We start from the raw sequence: 18,628 nt of genomic DNA on the forward strand, positions 1-18,628 counted from the left end.
GGCAGCTGGGATTTGCTGAGAGCTTTATTTAATACAATGGCTACATCTATTTTTGCTTTACCTCCCTTCTGAAAGCCACGAGATACTTTCAGAAACAAAGATCGCCAAAGTAGTTCAGGCACATTACTTATGCCATAATAGCACATCATGCAAAAAGAGAAACAAAACCTCAGGCCACTACTGCACCCTGTATCAGGAGAGCACTTTGCATCTGTTTAACTTTAAGCATGTATTTGAGTGGCATGGAAAGCAATAGGATTTAAACACATTTCTGGCTTGGACCTACATGATGGCTGGTGAAATCAGCAAAAAGTCCCAGCTGGCGATGCGAGACGCCGGCGCTGGGAGTCGTGCTGCCTGTACCCACCGGTCTGCACGGGGCCGGGCCGGCTGCGGGGCAGGGCTCCGGAGAGAGGAGAGAGATGGCAGGAGCCATCGGGGGCTCCTCGGGGACATGGCAGCCCCGTGCCACCGGTGGCTAATCTGTGCAATCTGCCTCTGTCACCAGGCTAATCCCCCCGGCTCACACTCCCACCGAGTCTGTTCCGCCTGCCGGTCGCCTCCAGCTGGGCTCTAAGCCTCTTAGGTCAGAGATCATCTCACGGCTCGCACGCTGCCTTCCGCTGCGGGATCCCCGTCCGCTGGCTGTTCCACCACACCACTCGTTTCCATTGCTGCTCCTTCCTAAGGCAACCTCCGTACTATTTGGCATCTTATTCCTCAAGAACGATCGCTGCCATGCTGTTATCGTAGCCCCTCATCCCCAGCGCCACAGCAATGTCCTGTGCACGGCTGCAGGGCCTAGTGGCTCCGCGGCCGGGGCTGAGGGGAGCTGCACCAGCCCCTCGCCAAGGACCAAGTCCTTCCTGAATAAGTTTCCTGAGAAAGAAAGCAGAAATACGGACCAAGAGGTTTTGTTTCTGTTTGGGCCTAAAGTCAGCATCCAGCAGCAGACGTTGGCACATGCAGGCCACAGCTCTCCTGTTCCTCAAGCAAGGGCCTCACGAGAAGGGCTTGGGAAGGGGCCAACACCTCCTCGATCTGCGCACACCAAGGCAGCACAGAGATTTATACCAGCTGCTAAAAGCATACAATCCAGAGGCCGATGTGAAGTGACACTGTCCCTCACTGTCCCTCTGCCTTCTGGTGACACCAGCCTCTGCCGGAGGATGCAGCGTGGCTGAGCCAGGCGCTCCTCCTGGGGGCTGCTGAGGGGACGGAGGGAAGAAGGTTGGTTACCAGCAGGGGTAAAGCCCGGCGCTTTCCTTCCCCTCCAAAAAAAAAGATTGTGCCAGGCCCACGCGTACACATCTGCTCTCCTGGGAGTTTTCCAGCTGCCTGTCTGCACCGGCCCAGCCGCCAGGAGTTAGCAGACAGGACCAAGCCTGTGGTGGCTTTTGTGAGATTTTAGGGCCGATGCTGGAAGTGGAGGTGCTGGAGGCATAGCAAGGTGCTGCTGGTCACCGCCACAGAAAATGCTGGCCATGAGCATCGGTACCAGCTCGCAAGCTGGGCCTCAGCGTGCCCTCGTGCTAAGCAAGGCTTGTCGCTCAACTGGCGTGCTGCTCGCAATAATTATTTGTGTTTGTGCATTGTAAAAGCTAATGGCCTCCAGAATGTGGTAAAAAATGTAGACTCCTATAAACACTTCTGTGGTTTTATTGAACATTTCTGAAATCTGCTTCACATGCTTAATGCTCTGGGTATGGAAACTGCAGCAGTGAGAGAGAAAGCACCCGTAGCATCTCTGTCAGCTGCAGCTTTCTGACTTCAGCAGATCGCAGCTGAAGATTATCTGGAAAAGACATCAGGCAGTGCATTGGCCTCACCGCTATCAGGGTGAAAATTAAAGTATTTTAGTCTGATGAAGCAAATACTGAGTTCATGGGAAATAAACAGGAATTGGACTCCATAGTGGTATTTACTGCAAAATTTCCTTACCAAGGCCTTTGCACAGCCTGGCACAACAGGCGTGCTGTAATGGCATTTTCAATAAAATCCTGTCCTGGTAGGCAGCAGTGTGAACTCCTGCACAAACCTTAGCTGTGTAAGATTTTTCTCATGGAGGTCCCAGTTTTTGTACATCTGTGCGTGATTTGTCTTGGCGTGCAAAACAAAAGAAATCCTGTGTATTATTGAAATATCATTGCATTTAAACACCCAGCTTGACTTTTTCCATGAAGAAAAGAGTATAAAATGCCTTACAAACTGATCCACAACATTATCACAGCTGTTTAAATTCTTACCCTGCATCCCAGCTCAGAGAGAAACTCATGGAAAAACTGCATCTTTTGAAAAAAAGAAAAAAGAAAAAAAGAAAGCCCTCACCGGGTGCCACGTGCTGAGGCCATGGGGCGTGTTGGAGGAGCAAGGCGAGAACGAGACATCCGGACGTGGTGCGCGGGCGGGTTTTGCTGCTCTCACACCCATGCATGAAGAAATGCACTGGAGTATTTACCAAAAATTGCAGGTGCGTAAGCTGTAATTTGAGGGGACTGGCAGCAGACCTAACCATGCGCATGAATTCCAGTCGGAGAGCTGTTTTGACAGCCCTTTGGTAATAGCCACAGTGGTGCCAGCGCGCCGCGTGCCGCAGTGTTTACGCCCGGTGAAGGGCGCGCCGTGGCCACCCGCACCAGTGCGGTTACGGCACAGGTGGAGCGGCCGCGCCGGCTGCGGCTCTTATCGTGCTGCCCGGGGTTACTGATAAACAGACCTGTCGGTGCCATTTATTGCTGGGCCGACCAGCAGGCGAGGCTTGGAGCTGGCTTTGCGGTGGAGGGGAAGAGCAGGGCGGCCGCAAGCATCCCCCGGCAGCTGCTGGGCAAGGAGGGGCAGCCGTGGGCTGGAGGCGCTCATGTAAGCAGCTGCCCGGCGGCTTGAAACCAGGCCAACAGCCCCTGCTTATGACCAGTGATGTCACTCCAATAGAGCTGTTTTTAATAAGCTGTTGATATTTAATTAATGGGGATGGTTACTACGTTTAAATTTGCTAGGTGTTTGAAATGCACAGACAGAGGCCAGACAGCCTGGGAAATGAGAGGCAGGGAAACGCCGTGGGGCCAGAGGAGCATGGGGTGAGGGAGCCAGGCCAGGCCTTGCTGCGAGGGAAGGGCCCTGCCCGCCCGTCAGCACGGGGCCAGGATGAGCAATAGCAGGTTTATGGCATGTCATCGTCATCGGGCTGCTCGTCAGGGGCTGTGGTAACTGCAGGAGATATCCAGGAGGCTTCTGAACTTCCCAGCTCTGAGAGACTTCAGAAGCGTGCTGCAGAGCGAATGCGAGCCCATCACGCCCCTGGACGGGCAGGGGGCTTTCTCGGCCCCGCTCTGACACCCGAGATAGGCTCGCACTTCTCCCGAGCAGGGAGGGATTGTGACCTGTAAAGCCGGCTGCTGAGCAGCCTAGGTGGAGACGTGGTGTGAGCCCGAAGCCATCCCCCAGGCGAGGAAGACATCAGCCATGCTTTACGGGGCAGCTGAGGCTGTGCTGGGTGAGCTCCAGGCGCCAGCCCAGCGCCGGCTGCCACCAGGCTGACAGAGCAGCACCCGAACCTCTGCTGCTCCTGCAGCTGCCCGCAGCCGGCTGTGCCCGTCCCACCCCGGCCAACTTCACACCCAACAGCTTCCCTTGCTCGTGTTACCTCAGATGTCCTGCTAACCACGGGACATCTGCGGTTACACCGATGAAATCCTCTCGGCTTGTGCAACGTGAGTAACAGACCGAGCCAGCTTTTGCTTGCAGTGCAAGGAGGCAGAGACGCCAGCTCACCCTTAGCAATGTGCTTGTTTTTGTTCTCAGTGACGATGCTGCCTGTCGTGATGAGGTATTTTGCAGAACAAAAATACCCTGACAAATCACTGTATACTTTTCTAAAAAGTCATTTCCAGTTTTACTCTGTGGAAAAGTATTAGCTGGAGCCACTCCGGGCAGTGGCTTCAGGATTTCCATTTCCTCCTGCAGAAAGCCTGGCCTTCCAGAAGGAGCAGGAACGGAGGTATCTGCGTGTATCCACAGCTCCCTCCTTCCATTTCGAGCTGGTTCCAAGGCAGCAAAGTGCACGGGGCCCTTGGTGCCCCTGCAGCTCGTCCTTCCCCAGGCAGGAGGGCTGCTCCCCAGCCCCGCCACGTCTCTGCTCATCACACCCAACACACCAGCTGGGCAGGGACCGTGCTGGCCCAGTTCTGCCTGGTTGACAACACCCATTAGCCTAATTGCAAGCTGCAGATGCACGCGAGGAGGAGCACACAGCCTGCTGGGCAGCCCTCCTGCCCCGCTCCTTCTCAAAGGTTTTGGTAACGAGAGCGTGGGCTCACCCAGGGTAGAGCAGCCCTGGTTTAATTTAACTGGTAAGCTTTTACATCCAGGCTGAAAGGCAAAATTTTTTAAGACGCACCCCCCAAAAAAACCCAACCAACCAAATTGAGCCCCGCTGAGAAACCCAGCAGGCGGTGGGAGGCCCGAGGCGGTGTGAAGCGGCGCCTGGTTTCACAGAGACCCTCCGCTCCTGACAGAATACCTGCAACAGCACCCGGGCGTTGGATTTCCTTGCTTTTCGCCTACTTTTTGTTTCCTGACAGTTGATTTCCAGCCGTTGGCACCTTCCTTTCCATTTCCTGAAGTTTCCTCTCTCCCACTCCCGCTTTCTACTCATGTTTCTTCCCCGTTGGTTTCCTGGTGGATGTTTCCTTCAGCGCTCCTTACACTCCCTTCCCCAATTTCTGTTCCTGCTCCTTTCACTCTCCCTTCCTCCCCCTCAGAAGAAACCAATTCTCACTTTTCTTAAATCACTTCCCTGTTTCCTTTTCACTCTCCCTCTCCCCTGCACCCGCACCTCCCCAGCGCTGCCAGTGCCCCCAGCACTGGCCCCCAGCTGCGGCGTGTCGCCCCCAGGCAGCCCCACGGGTTGCTGTGGGATCAGAAGCGCCCCTTGCCCTCCGCTCTGGTTTTCTGTAGGGCATCCTGAGGGTGGTGAGGCCCTGGCGCAGGCTTCCCTGAGGAGCTGGGGCTGCCCCGAACCTGGCAGTGCTGGGCTGGGGGGGATTTGGGCAGCTTGGGCTGGGGGCAGGGGGCCCTGCCCATGCAGAGGGGGCTGGGGGAGCTGTGAGGCCCCTTCCAACCCAAACTGAGTCGGGATCATGATGCACCGTTACACCAAGCTCCAAGAAACACCAGTGCTCGTGCAGCCCAGGCGGGCAGTGGTGCCAGCACCAGCACCACACCGGCCTCCCCGCCCCAAGGGGAAGGCCCCATCGGCAGCAGGAGCCTCCCATGGTGCTGGTGCTGGTGCTGGTGGGGGGCTCCTCTGGTGCACCCCCATCCCTCCTGGCCCTACGCTCCCCTTCCTAAAGCTCCACAGCGTGGCGAGGTTCGTGAGCTGTGGGCAAGGGCACCCGAGCTGGCTCGCAGCCTCACGGGAGAGGCCGTTTGTCCTCCTGGGGCCTGCAGAGGACAGAGGCTGGGGCTGAAGGCCGCTTGCCTTCGCCCACCAACACGCACCCGGCAGGGCCACGCCAGGAGTGTGCTCGTGCACCCGCAGCTGGGGCGGCCTCTTCCCCTCTGGTCTCCAGAAGTGAAAACGGCAGGGAAATTCCTGGCAGCGGACTGGACGGGTGCTGCTGGGGCGAGAAAGGAGAAGTTCGCCTCAGAGCTGCTCCGTGACTGGGTCTGGCAGCGCAGCAGGCCAACAGGTCCTCCTCACGCGGACGGCCCAGGTCAGGAGCGACCTTCTTCACCCGGACCCCGTCCTGCTGGAGCTGCTGCAGGCCCGGCACCCGTGGCGTTTCGTCACACAATTTCTGCTTCCAACTGCTGCTGGGAGAGGCCGCAGATTCATTCCGGGTGAAGTTTGGTAAACAGTTCTGTGCGGGTCAGCTTCGGAGGTATGAAGATTGCATCAGGTCCTGCAGCAAGACAAAACAAAACCAAGCGTATCAATGCACGAGAACGCGTTCCTCGTGGAAGAAAGAAAAGCGGAAGATGATTTATAATGGGCTAAGTACATTTGAAACAACTTGTACCCATCTGGCTGGGGGAAAGGGAGCCCGACGGAAATTTAGGAAAGAACAGCCCTTAGGTCAATCTGACATTGTTGTCCAGTGGATGGGAAAATGTTCTCATAAAAGCAGACCTCATGGCCATAAGAGAAGAATTAATTGGGAGGGTTTTTCCACTTGCTGTGACGTTAGCATGGAGGTGACACTGCTGATTGCTGGTGACAGAGGTCACAGAATCACAAAATGATGGAATCATAGAATGGCTTGGTTGGAAGGGACCTCAAAGCCCATCCAGTTCCAACCCCCTGCCATGGGCTGGGATGGAACCCACCCAAACCAGGTTGCCCAGGGCCCCATCCAACCTGGTCTTGAACACCTCTAGGAATGGGACATCCCCTCTGGGCAACAAGAAGCCCCGGTGGCAGGAGATGCTCTCCAGTTCTGGAACTGAGCTCCCAGTTCTCATTACTGTGCGAGTACCTCAAATTTCCATGTAAAAAGAGCTCAGAAGACGCATTGCCCACACTGCTGGGGTTTGCAGGACAACCCCCATGCCGTATGTGCCGCTGAAGCCTCGTGCCAGGCGTGCAGGCTGCGGTGCTGGAGCCAGCAGTACCAAATTCCCTCCAGCAGAATCCTCATGGCCTCCTCCTAATGGCGGGGAGGCGATTTCACCATGCACGAGCCCAGGGATCAGCTCCTGGGACCCGCTCCATGCACCACAGCTCCGTGCTCCCACCTGGCATCACTGCATCAAGCGAGGCCACCGAAAGCAGGACAAGACGACACAATTACTTATTCGTGCTGCAGGAAACCCGGAGCCAGCTCGGCACCACAGCCCAGCACCGTGCAGGGCGCTGGCGGCCACAGACAGGACAAATCCTGCCCCAGAAACCTCCGTGCCGACACATGGAAAAGCTCAGGTCAGTAACAACAGCAAGGGGAAGTGGGAGGGCAGGAAACCCAGTAACGAGCACTTCAGCAGACCACCTGTGATCGCCGTGCAGGGGTTTCAGTTCAGCTGTATGTATACAAAAACGCCATGCACAAGCACACAGCCCATATATACACTCAGCCCTCCCAGGGACGGCCTCGCTCCCAGCACGGTGACAGCTGGGACTCCTGCCCTTCAGCGGGAGGTGGCTGCCGGGGGCTGGTGACCACCACGGGCGCTGCCTGGTTGGACCGCAGCGGGCGATGGCTGGGACAGAGTTTGTGGAGCACCCTCAGCTCTGGGATTTCGCACAGAAATAAATCCCTTTTTGTAGCATCGGAAACGCTACAGTGCCAGACTCGGCTGAAGGTTTGCTGGTGAGCTGCCGAAGGCACCAAGCGGCTCTAAACCCACACGGACTGCAGGCCACACTAACCTTTTCCTAACTTTACTTGGGACTGACTTTAGAAAATGATGCATTTATTTGTGTTTAATAATCCAAACTATGAGCGGGATGTTATTTTGTAATCGTCCCAGTCCTTTCGAAATAAAGCAATAAAAATACTGGTTAGGAGCATCTCGCATTTAGTATGCTCGGGATGAAAATTATCTGGTTCGGATTATCTAGGACATGAGGAAACAGGCTCAAGTTGTGCCCCGGGAGGTTTAGGTTGGACATTGGGAAGAATTTCTTCACACACAGGTGGCCAAGCATTGGGAGGTGGTGGAGTCCCCAGCGCTGGAGGTGTTCAGAGAAGTGTGAGTGCAGCACTGTGACACATTTTAGGGACACGACAGGGTAGGTCAGGTCGGTGGCTGCACTCAGTGATCCCGAAGGTCTTTTCCAACCTAGATGGTTCCACGATTCTATCTGGAAATGGCCATCCATGAGATTTCAAGATCAGATTTCTAGTAACTGCAAAATGCACAAAACGCAACCGAAAGTACGCACACAAACACAATTTTAAACACGAATATTTACTAACATAAATAAACAGTGTTTTATAACAAAAGGCACAGATTTTCAACTATAAACAATGGAAAAATATTTACAATTTGCACATACATCATCAAACAGCAAGTGCACAATTGGTCACTTCAGATCTTCCTTTCTCTATTTTTAGATTTAACTCCTTGCAAGCAAGTAATTTTACTCAGTTCTGCAACGTTCAATTTATTTATTTTTTTACACAAAAACCGCTACAAATGTAAATAAGAGTTCATTAAAATGAATAATTTAGCAGCACAGGTTTTCAAATGGAGACAGTGTTGCTAACTTCTTCGTACTGGATAATAAAATAAGGGTAGCTCTGATCGTCGTTAAAAATGACAAAAATCTGAGGCTCAAAGTAATTGTCCACGCAAGAGTCATAGAGGTCACTGGTAATGCTGCCCGGGTTCACGGGGGGAGGTCTCCTCATGGTGTGATTGCCCACCGTGTATCTTCCCGTCAGTACTTTAGCCAAGAACATGTAATGAACTCCTTTGGGTGACCTTTTGGAAAAGTTATGAGAATAGCTCGCCTTTCTGGCAAAGTAACTGCCCTGTCCGAACATGGTGGCGTGCTTCCCGCAGACACGCGGGTCGAAGTTGTGCTTGCAGATCCCATCCACCACGTCCTGGGAGGTGCCATGGAACAAATGCCTTTCGTTCATTATCCTGTCAAGCCCGGTCATTTTTTTGGACATATACTCCTTTTTCCTGGAATAGAAAATGGAAAGTGAAGATGAGTATTCATTGTGGATCTGCAAACAAAGAGCAGTATTCACTGCAGCTCTTAAAGTAAAACGCATCAGTGTTATCCTCTGCGATACTGGAGCTGCCAGAGGAGATTGGAAAACATTTCTGGGTGGATAACAAGACTGGTCTTCTGCTTTCAAACAAAGCTTTTGCATGAATTTTGTATTATTGAAAGATCCTGAACTGATCCTGCTGGAGGTCTGTCATCTGTACAGCAGCAAAGACAAAGCAGCTTGAAAACTGCTTACTCTTCGTTTGGCTTGGAGGTGAACTGAAATAGTTTTCAACTACGTATCCTAGATTTATTTTGAGGTTTCTGTGAAAACACATTTTACAGAACTTATCAATAGATAGCTTACAAAAGCTCTTACGAAGGTAATTTCAGGACAAGATGTTTTTCAGTGTTTTTTAGATATTCAACTGAAGGTGCTGCTTTTCCTCAGGAAGTCTGGATTTTATGTATCCTAATCAATGATAAATTTATATTTTGCAGCCCGAATCAGACATTCTAAGGTATTTTTCTACTACCGTAAAAGAATGGCATTAGCATTATCTTACCTTTTATATTTCTCCCAAAGAAACTGATTTTGCACTCTCAGAATTTTCAAAATTTTGTATTTGGTCTCTGGCACAGTCTTGTGAAACAGGTTATAAATGGTTCTATAGCTTTTATCTTCCTTCGAAACAGGCACTTGGATGAAGTCCTGAGATGGATCCATACTAATCCAGGTTTCAGGATAGAAGTTTGGAGAGGTAACAGCAGTTGGAGATAAGACATGTGAGGAAACTGGTTCAGCTGATAGAGAGGGTACTGGAGAATTGCCACCTAGAGTCCTAGGATGGGAAGAAGAACAGATTTGCATTTCAGTATTCCCAAGCCAAACAGCTTCTAATCACATTTATTTGGTTACCAACATTTCTTAAACAATCGCTGCTCTCCTTGGTTCCGTAACAATTTACACAACCTTAATGCTTGTTTAAAACGGTCAGGCCACCTATTTCTTCTTTTTAAACTCCTGCATCCACTCAAGCCAATACCAAACCCTTGACTTTCAGGCATACCGTCCCACCTACAAAATTCTCACTGGCTGGTGGGGATTTAAAAGCCTGTTATCACCTGTATCATTCACATCCTGAGGTGGAAGGGTGGAGTAGCGGTGATAAACTACAGAACAGGCAGAATGCTACCAAATGCAATTACTTTATAACTGTAAGCTCATTTTAACATACCGGATAAGAGAAGAGACTACAATACAAGGAACAGAAACACACACTTTCTCGCTCAGCATAAATAAGGAATAGCTCTATGTTATATATAACATTTTACGGGCAAAACTTGCATATATTTCACTACATTACGTAGAAGAAAAGAGTATATGTTTTTAGTACTACCCGGTATCCTACTGAGGAAGGCTCTCCCTATTCTCATGTGCGCAGGCCAGCTGCAGATTTGCATTTGCAGTTACTTATTTTCATGTGATGGAGCAGCCCCTCCTTTTGGGAGTGCTGCCAGGTAAGAAGAGGTCAGCAAAGGAAGAAGGAGGGGAACTGCTGCCTCTAATGCTCAGGGCAGAAGAGCACAGTGTACACCAGAAAGGGAACATACCCTGGCAAAATCAAGTTGATGTGGACACTGACTGTGGTACAGGCAAGATTTCATTCTTAATAAATACCTGCACCGCTGTGCAACTTGTTATGCTTTTGAACCTGCTAAATTTAGATAAAGAGTATGGTGTTTGTGGCTTATGTTCACCTGATTATAATCTGAACAAGCAAGCTTTACTCAGCTGAATAATCCTTACTTATTGGAGTTCTCCCACTTACGTCAATGGAAATACTTTGAACATGCAAAGCTTGCAGGTTCAGGCTCTGGTTTCAAACTGTAAGCACACAGATCTTCAGCTCACGCTGAAGCTGGTGAGGCTCCCTTTAAGCTGCACAAATACAAGGAATTATCTCAGCCTTCACCAGATGAACATTTTACCAAAGTGCTCTCTTATAGGAAAAGGTGCTACTGATTCCAGGACCAACCAACGACGACAAATGGGTGATGTGCAATCAGAAGCAGGCAGCTCTCAGTAGGAAAGGTTATGAAGTGCCAGCTCTCCACTGCCTGACTCGGAAGACAGAAGGCAAATCTTGTCTCCAAAGAGCACAGCGGATCTTAACTACGCTCATGAATTTCTCAGGTCACTTGTGTTCTGGTAAAACATCATGGCTAAAACATAAGGAGAAAATGTGTTCTGCCTAGGAGGAAATGGGGAAAGAGAATTTTGTGCATTCACCTCGGGCAAGGTGAGCTTTGCCAACATCCAAGGCCAAGCCCTGACCCACCAAGTACATGCAATTGGATTTAGCACATCGGAACGATAGGCAAACCAGCTCCCCCACCTTATTTTTGCAGAAAGCAGGTTTACTGGGGAACAAATTCTCAGCTCTGCTAAAGGCAACACTATTTTCTGCAGAGTGAACCTTCAAGAATCAGTCATCCTCCGTTCACACACGATTCTGCCTGAAAGCCAATCTGTTCCCAAGGTATTCTAAAAACACCTGCAGAGTAACTTCTGATTTCCATGCCTGTTGGCCTGCTTTCTCTGCAGAGCCAACATAATTATCTAGATAAGTAACAACTCTACAGGTATTCACATCTTCGCTACTGAGATGTCAAGTACGGTTGCCTTCCAGAATTTTTAATGCTGCTGATACATGGGCCTGAAAGAACCTTGTGTTAGTTTTTGTGTGACCTAGAAATAATTTCATGTGATTTTCTGATTGCTTTTGAGCTTTTCAAGTCTAGAAAAAAAGGGGGGGAGACTATTTTTAACGTGATATGTCTGATTTGGATAACAGAGACAGTAAGCTGTAACAGCACTCACACTATTCAGAGCAGAAACCCTCTTTAAAATACTTTTCACATGGCTTTCACCTGCTGTTCAAAGCTGAAAAGAGACCTCAATTCATTTGCATGGATTTGACTGAACTCACGCTTCTTCTCACTGTGTATAAATAGTTTAAAAGAAACCCAAAAGATGGATTTTTTTTAGAGTGAGTTTTAAAATAGCAGTCTACAATATTCCACCGTGGTTTTCTTTATTTTTTTTTCTTCCCAAAGTCTCCTGGTAGAAATATTACTGCAGCACCTCACGCACTGACACTCAGACTGGAAGACCAAGCACAAATTAACTGTAAGCTATGGATTAATGAGTAAGTCAGTAAACACAATAAAAGCGCTGCATCCTTTGGTGTACTTTGTTCACTTTCTGACTAGTGTGACCGATGTGTAAGTATTTATTATACAAGGGAAGGCACTAAAATGTTGGCATTTGTCAACTACTATCACACATTTACCATTGTTTCTGTTCTTTTCCAATTTTATAACTTATTTAAGCAGTTGGGGAAAAAAAACCACTCAGGTAGCATTGTGTGATAGGCAGAGGCAAACACTGACTTTTTAAAGATAGTTCCCATTAATATTCAAAATACTCTTTTGTTCCCTACTGAGAATTGCTGGGTTTTTAAGTCAGAACTACAAGGCCTTTGGATAAAGAAATTAAGAATAGGTTTCCTGCAGAACAACAGAAATTTCAGGGCTTAATTTATAGGTTTGGTAGACAGCATGAACAGTCAGTCAAACGCTCATGGGTGTAAAACCCCCACTAAAATTGCATAATTTAGCATCTCTCCAAATCACAGACTTTGTAGTAAAATAGTCGTTGTTAGCAAAACATCAGAAAAATCCCTTAAAACCTTACTTTTTGTTAAGATCAGAATCATAACCACCATAACAAGAAAGTTCACGTTTGGTCTTTTCCCTTGCATCCTCCAAGTATCTTTCTAATAATTCTGGGTTTTCCTCCTGTACAGCCGCATCCAAAGATGTTTCTAACCACCACTTGTTTTGAGGCTCTGACCAAACTCACTTTTGCCTCACAATTAGATGCTGTAACAACAAAGCACTAACGAGCATTCTAGCCCTAACGCAGCTGCTAAATCTCCTTTGATTGGCCCAGCATGCCAAGTTGCCAGTCAGACTAATGACTTCCACCCCTTTGCTAACAGGACAATGTGTTTCTAACTACTGAACTCTGACAATAACGTTTCCAGCTGTGCTGGTGAGATCACAAAAATGGCATTTTTATGAGTTGTAATCAAAAATGACTACAATGCAACACTTTCCTCACTCTGCCTTTGATGGTAAGCATGTTCACCCCCATTGAGATGACAATAAAAACAAGGAATGCTTTAATTGTGCTCAAAAATTATGAAATGTTTTTGAACACTCCTTTTTATGGGACCTAGAAGTGATGGCCTGGCAGTCATGATAGCGGGTGAAATGCTGAAAGCTGGACAATAGTTTGGCGGACTTAAAGTACATCTGTGCTTCTGATGTTCTGAGATCCAAAAGGTACATTATAATCTTCAAATAACAAACAGCCCAACGGAGAGGAGTTCCTCCGAAAATATTTGTCCTGAGAAGTAACAAGCAAATAGTTGCCAATATGACCAACATTTTTTATTATTTCTTCTGATTTTTCTACCCAATGATACCTGTTTCTTTCTCACATCTTAATGAATACAGTCTCGTGGACACACCGACACGTAGAGCAAGTGCAGTTTCTGTTTTGCTGGGATACGTACTGTAAGAACGGCATCAGCACCACGCACGAGCGCAGAAGGGGTCTTCTCTTGATTTCTCGTCTGAAACAGGCGTTTTGCTGGAATCCATCTTTGATGTTTAAGATATACTGATTATGCCAGGTAACAAACCGGACCTCTTTCAGACCCCGGCAGCTGGCTTCTTCTATCAATCTTACAACAGGCTGTTTGAAGAAAATTAAACACAGACATGATAAATTACATGTACAAAAATTAATATTTTTGCCAGGACCTCAAAGAGTCCCTCTACCACTCTCTTCCCCTCCCCTGAAACACACTGACCACCAAAGCCTCTTCAGTTCAGTTTGTAATATCTCCCACAAAGACAGATTTCACAACTTTCCTATGTGATTTGTTCTGATGCTATCGCATTTTTACATGTCGAATGTTAGGCCCAATATCTAACCTAGAACTCCCTTGCCACAAATCACTCTATTCACTTTTCGTCATTCTTTGCTAAATGTGAAGAACATAAGTTTGCTGTAGAACAATCTTTTATACAGTAATACATTCGCATCATTTGTGTTTGTTTCTCTATACTAGAGAAACACAGTTCTTTTAACTTCTTGAAGGTCAAACATCCTAAGCTTCTTGTTATTTGTGGTGCTTTCTTCTGGACTCTTTTCAGTACTTGCACTTTTTAAATTTGCAATGCCCCAAACCGTACACTGATTGTATACAGTGCTCTGCTTTAAGCTTCCTACCATGCTTACAAAGTAAGCATGATGCTTGAAAAAGGAGCGCGTGATGTAATTTACATTGGTGAAGGTATATCTAGTACTGCCAAAATTGTAAGACACTGATGAGGTTTTATTCAAAATATTATGTACAGCTGCAGTCAGCCCCAGATGAGCTCTTAACTACCACAGGTATCTAAAAGGCTTACTGGAGAGCTTACTGGAATGAAGTGAATAGAAGCGTTCTGCTTTTGTTTTGGTTTTCTCTAGCACGACTGCGTTTAACAGTGGATGTGACTTGTGAGTCCCCAACTGGGGTTAAAGGCTTGGAAGAGAGAAGGCCTGTTTAAAGCCTGATATGGAAAACTGTGTCTGGTAAAGACCAAAGGACAACGGTGACACTAAGATGAGTATGTATAAACCACTGGTGAACAGATTTAAACCAAACATTTAGGAAAAGGTTCCTAATTACTGGGGGTGGCAGCTGGGGAACCTTCCTGCTGCAGCAGCACATGACAAACAGCTGGACCCAGCGACTTCGGGGCACGCATCCTGCGCTGCGCTACCTTTGGGGAACAGGGCAAGAAACTAAGAACTGAAAAGCTAAATGGTAGGGGTAAGCAATAAGAAGGCTGCAGAAAGGTGTCTCCCCTGTCTTAAAACCTCATTTCTAAGGATTAGAAAAATTCCTTGGTACTGACGTGGGCCAGTCTGCTCCCAGATTTGACAAGTCAGCCAGCCCCTGCGTCTCCGATGTTTTCAGGGATAGCACATGGAGCAGTACAGCAGGGCACAGCTCTCCTTTGATTGCTGATTTTGCAAACTATGTTCAATACTGAACTGCTTGATTAAGCTCAACAATAACTCCAAGTAACTTTCCAAATTGTTCAAAGAGGAAACAGACTGAAAAAATACATATAGCTTATAGTGTACACTGTATATATAGTTTTGGGTTACGACCCAAAAGCAGGATTCCAGAAAGCATTAAATACCTCGGAGTATTCTCTCCAGACGAAGTGGTCCCTGCAGAAGTATTTCCAGACCGTGTAGTAGTTGGAGCTGGAGCTGGGGCAGGATGGCGTGGACAGCCTCCGCATTTGGTCAAACTCAGCAGTTTCATATAATTTCATAACATTCAAATCCACCCAAAACTCGTGTCCCCTGGAAAGAACAAGAGAAGTAAAGAACTCTCACCGCCTGCAAGCCATTAAAAACCCCGTGGACAACGGTGAAAAAACCCGTGGCCTTCAGCACAGAAAAGCAGAAGACCAAACCAATCGTCGTCCTGACCCGGTGATATTTATTCCGTGTGCGTGCGCTGCGCACACATCGATACGCGGATCCTTGGCATTTGGAGCACGCTACCTGAGGACACACATCACACGAGCGGATTGACGAAGCAGCCACATAGCATTCAAAAGGTTATTCCTGTGAAAGTTAGTGCTCCGGGGAAGTAAAGCAAATGTAAATGTCTCCAGATGAGGAGCATCTGCTGCCAATCCATCGGAGAGTTCAAGTGTCTTTCATCACGTGCGACAGAAGAGAAGCAGTGTAATATGAAAAGATGACGGGATGTTGCTGTTACGGAGCCAAGGCTGAGGAATATTGGCTTTTTTCAAGTAGCTACATTGCTGCTACAAGAATCAACACCGATACGCGACTTCACGTGAAGTGCCTGGCGCTTTCAAAAGGACACGACAACGAACTGGAGCTGCAGATGAGGAACCTGAGAGTTTACCCTTTACCTAGAGGAAAAAATAAAAGTGCCTTTTCTCTATGCTTCACAAAGAATGGCTGCGGAGCGGTTCAGCAAGCAGTTTCCAACGCTGGTTCATCAGTCAGTTTTGAGACACCTCAGATTAAAAAAAAAAGAAATCTCCAATCCCTGATTTAGCAGCAAATGAGAACTTAGAACAAGAAATTTATAGAAACTGAGAGAAATGATAGTAGCAGCATTCATTCACTACAATTTTTTTTTTTTTTTTTTTTTTTTTAGAACTGGGATTAATATATTTCCAAAATAATGCTCTCTGCATAATTAGTTTTCTATTTTATAATCCCTACAAGTCGTCAGCTCACTGCTATTCACTAGCAGCTACAAACCACTGGTTTCTGGAAACGCACCTTTTGAGACTATATCAAATATTTTCTTTGAATTCTTAACAGCAACATAAATGAAGCTGACACTTGAAATCTAAAGCTTATTTTAAAAGTTTTGGCAGACTCATACCATAAACATCAAAGTATTGTGCATGAAACCGGCCACATCAAGTGACAGCTCTTCTAAACATCTACAGGAGTTTACGAATGCTGATTTGCTTGAGAACGGTTGTGATTTTGCTAGCTTTTACACAGTTGCTGAGTTTTGTTATACCACTCTCACAGAAAACTAATGAAGAGTACGATCTTTAAAACACGACCATCAGCTGGAGCTGGAAGTGTCCTTCATGTCTGCTTTCCTCCTTTCATTGCATTTGGTCTGTGAACGGCTAAGCACAGTTGGAAGTACCTAGCGCTTTCCTGACACGCATGAAAAGGCAACGTGTCCTGTTCCTGTGAGCCCACGACCAGGGGAGTTCATCCAATGCTGTCTGAGCAAATCCAGATTATTCTGTCTCCAATATTTTTTTTAATGTAGACTTAGAGATACAGAATAGTCTCAGAAGTCGAACCACATGCCCTAAGAACATAGCTCCGGGAGCTCTGTCTACAGTTCTCCGGACACAAAACCCATGCTTCTCTAAAAACTGTCACAGAGTAGAATTAATTAAACCGAAAGATTTGTCAAGACAACGCCATCACGTAAAACCCGTGGGAGGTTTAACAGTTTGTTCCCTACTTGCACCAAAGCCGTACGCAGCCAGCGCAGTCAGAACATGAGCGCAGGGGAAGCAACCCCGTGAGCAGGAGCTGTGCCCTAAGGACCCGCGCCTTCCCCTGAGGCTCGTCCCAGCCCAGCTCGTCCCACCCTGGTGTCCCAGCGGAGGCTGCCATGCCACCCAACACTTCAGCGATGGCAGTGCACAGACAGCCACGCTGCTCAAGGCAATGCGTCGCGGCAGCCAGCCTCATTTAGCTGTAGCCTTCATTTCATACACAGCAGCAAGACCAAGACAAACGCCAGACGCAGGCGATAAGAGATCTGCAGAAGGAAAACGAGCACTCCTCAAAATGAATGCCCAGTATGAAGGGACTGAAATTATATGTAGGTCTTACCAAAACAAAAACAAAACCCCAAGCAAACCGAAACACACAAGTTCTGTAGCGAAAAAATAAAGTCACCCCACCTTCCTGGTGTGTAGTCATTTTGTTCCCTAACAACAGGCTACAACAATCTACTTTATTTGAAAACAATGTGTGAAATCATGAGGAAATCATCTCTCTGCAATACCAAGCTGGGATACTAGTTAGCAGGCAGCACAAGAACGATTTTTAAGCGAATTTCTTCACAAATGTATGTTAACGCTGCTTTAGGGACATTTGCTCTTTCTTTATCAAAATATACATACTGCTACCGTTCTGAATTTCAGCGTCCAGTACAAAGCGAGTTTAGTTTGCTATTGTATTATTCCGGAGTGGAGAGATGGACTCCCTGTTTTGGGGCTGTGTTGCCCCTAGGAATTCAAGTCCTGCACCACGACCCCCAGATAAGGTGCTACAAACTTTATGAAACAAGCGCACACAAAGGCATTTCTCAATGCAAGCTCACGATTGAGGCATTTGTTCTCACTTTGATCTATTTTCAAGTCAAATACCGTAACAAGATTCCAAAGATCTGTGACCTTCGAGAAAGTGCAAAGAAAGGGAAAAGATTGTCTTTGTATGTAAGATATTTTCTTTTAAAGGCAGTAACCTAGAGGTTTATGTAGTGTTACTGTAACTTTGTATATTGCGTGTGGTACAGTCAGAACAGATCACGAGAAGATGTTTGCAGTAGTTGTGTGTAATGCAGTGCAAGGAAAAGGGAATCTGAAAATTGAGATACACTCTAAACACAATAAAAGCTTTCCGCTAGCATGCTGAACACTTCAAGAAACAGTCACATACTGGTTAACACCCTAAGAAGTTAAAAGTCTTCACAATTCTGAAGACTGGAAAACAAATTCTGCAGGCACTTGAAGCGTGGCTGGCTGCTGATACATGACTGGGGTATTTCTAACATGTGCTTAACTGTGTTAAAACGCAGCCTCCGGCACGCACTCGTAGCTAAGTGGCAGAGCAACGGGAATCAAAGTAATGTGGTGGGGGAACCCTGTGGAAGGAAAAACATTTTTTGAGATGAACGCAGTATGAGACTGCTCTTCCTCATGCTTTTACTGCAGAGCAAGTTGATCTCGGCAGGATCTGGGACCAACTCCCAAAACCCTGGGTTGGTGCATACTCAAGAGACTTTTGTGCACACATTTTCTAACTGCAGAGCGAGCGAGGAACTGTTGGGTGTCTGTGCAGCTTTCTTCTAGCAGTGCTGTAACAATGTGAACGCTTCACGTACAGTTCCAGTAAAAGAAATTGCTATAAGCTTATTTCCTATAGCAAATAAAAGCTCACTACAGCTGAGTTGTACCTGTCTATCTCGTAAGGATCTGAGACTTACAATGCTGGCAGCTAATGGGAGCTTACGCTGC

General features: G+C 47.5%; 1 protein-coding gene across 3 annotated transcripts in view; it reads right to left on the minus strand.

The window, feature by feature from the left end:
• Positions 1-7,892: 7,892 nt before the first annotated feature.
• Positions 7,893-18,628, minus strand: part of LOC121074506 (TCDD inducible poly(ADP-ribose) polymerase) — a 30,412-nt gene continuing 19,676 nt past the window's right edge. For all 3 annotated transcript variants that reach the window (XM_040566651.1, XM_040566652.1, XM_040566650.1), the window contains 4 exons: positions 14,996-15,164; positions 13,309-13,490; positions 9,229-9,504; positions 7,893-8,631 (listed from right to left, as the gene is read on the minus strand). In XM_040566651.1, coding sequence (XP_040422585.1) covers positions 8,184-8,631; positions 9,229-9,504; positions 13,309-13,490; positions 14,996-15,164 — 1,075 coding nt within the window. In that variant the 3' untranslated portion in view covers positions 7,893-8,183. The remainder of the gene's footprint in view (positions 8,632-9,228; positions 9,505-13,308; positions 13,491-14,995; positions 15,165-18,628) is intronic.

The sequence above is a fragment of the Cygnus olor genome, chromosome 9, assembly GCF_009769625.2.
Source record: "Cygnus olor isolate bCygOlo1 chromosome 9, bCygOlo1.pri.v2, whole genome shotgun sequence".
Lineage (NCBI taxonomy): Eukaryota > Metazoa > Chordata > Aves > Anseriformes > Anatidae > Cygnus > Cygnus olor.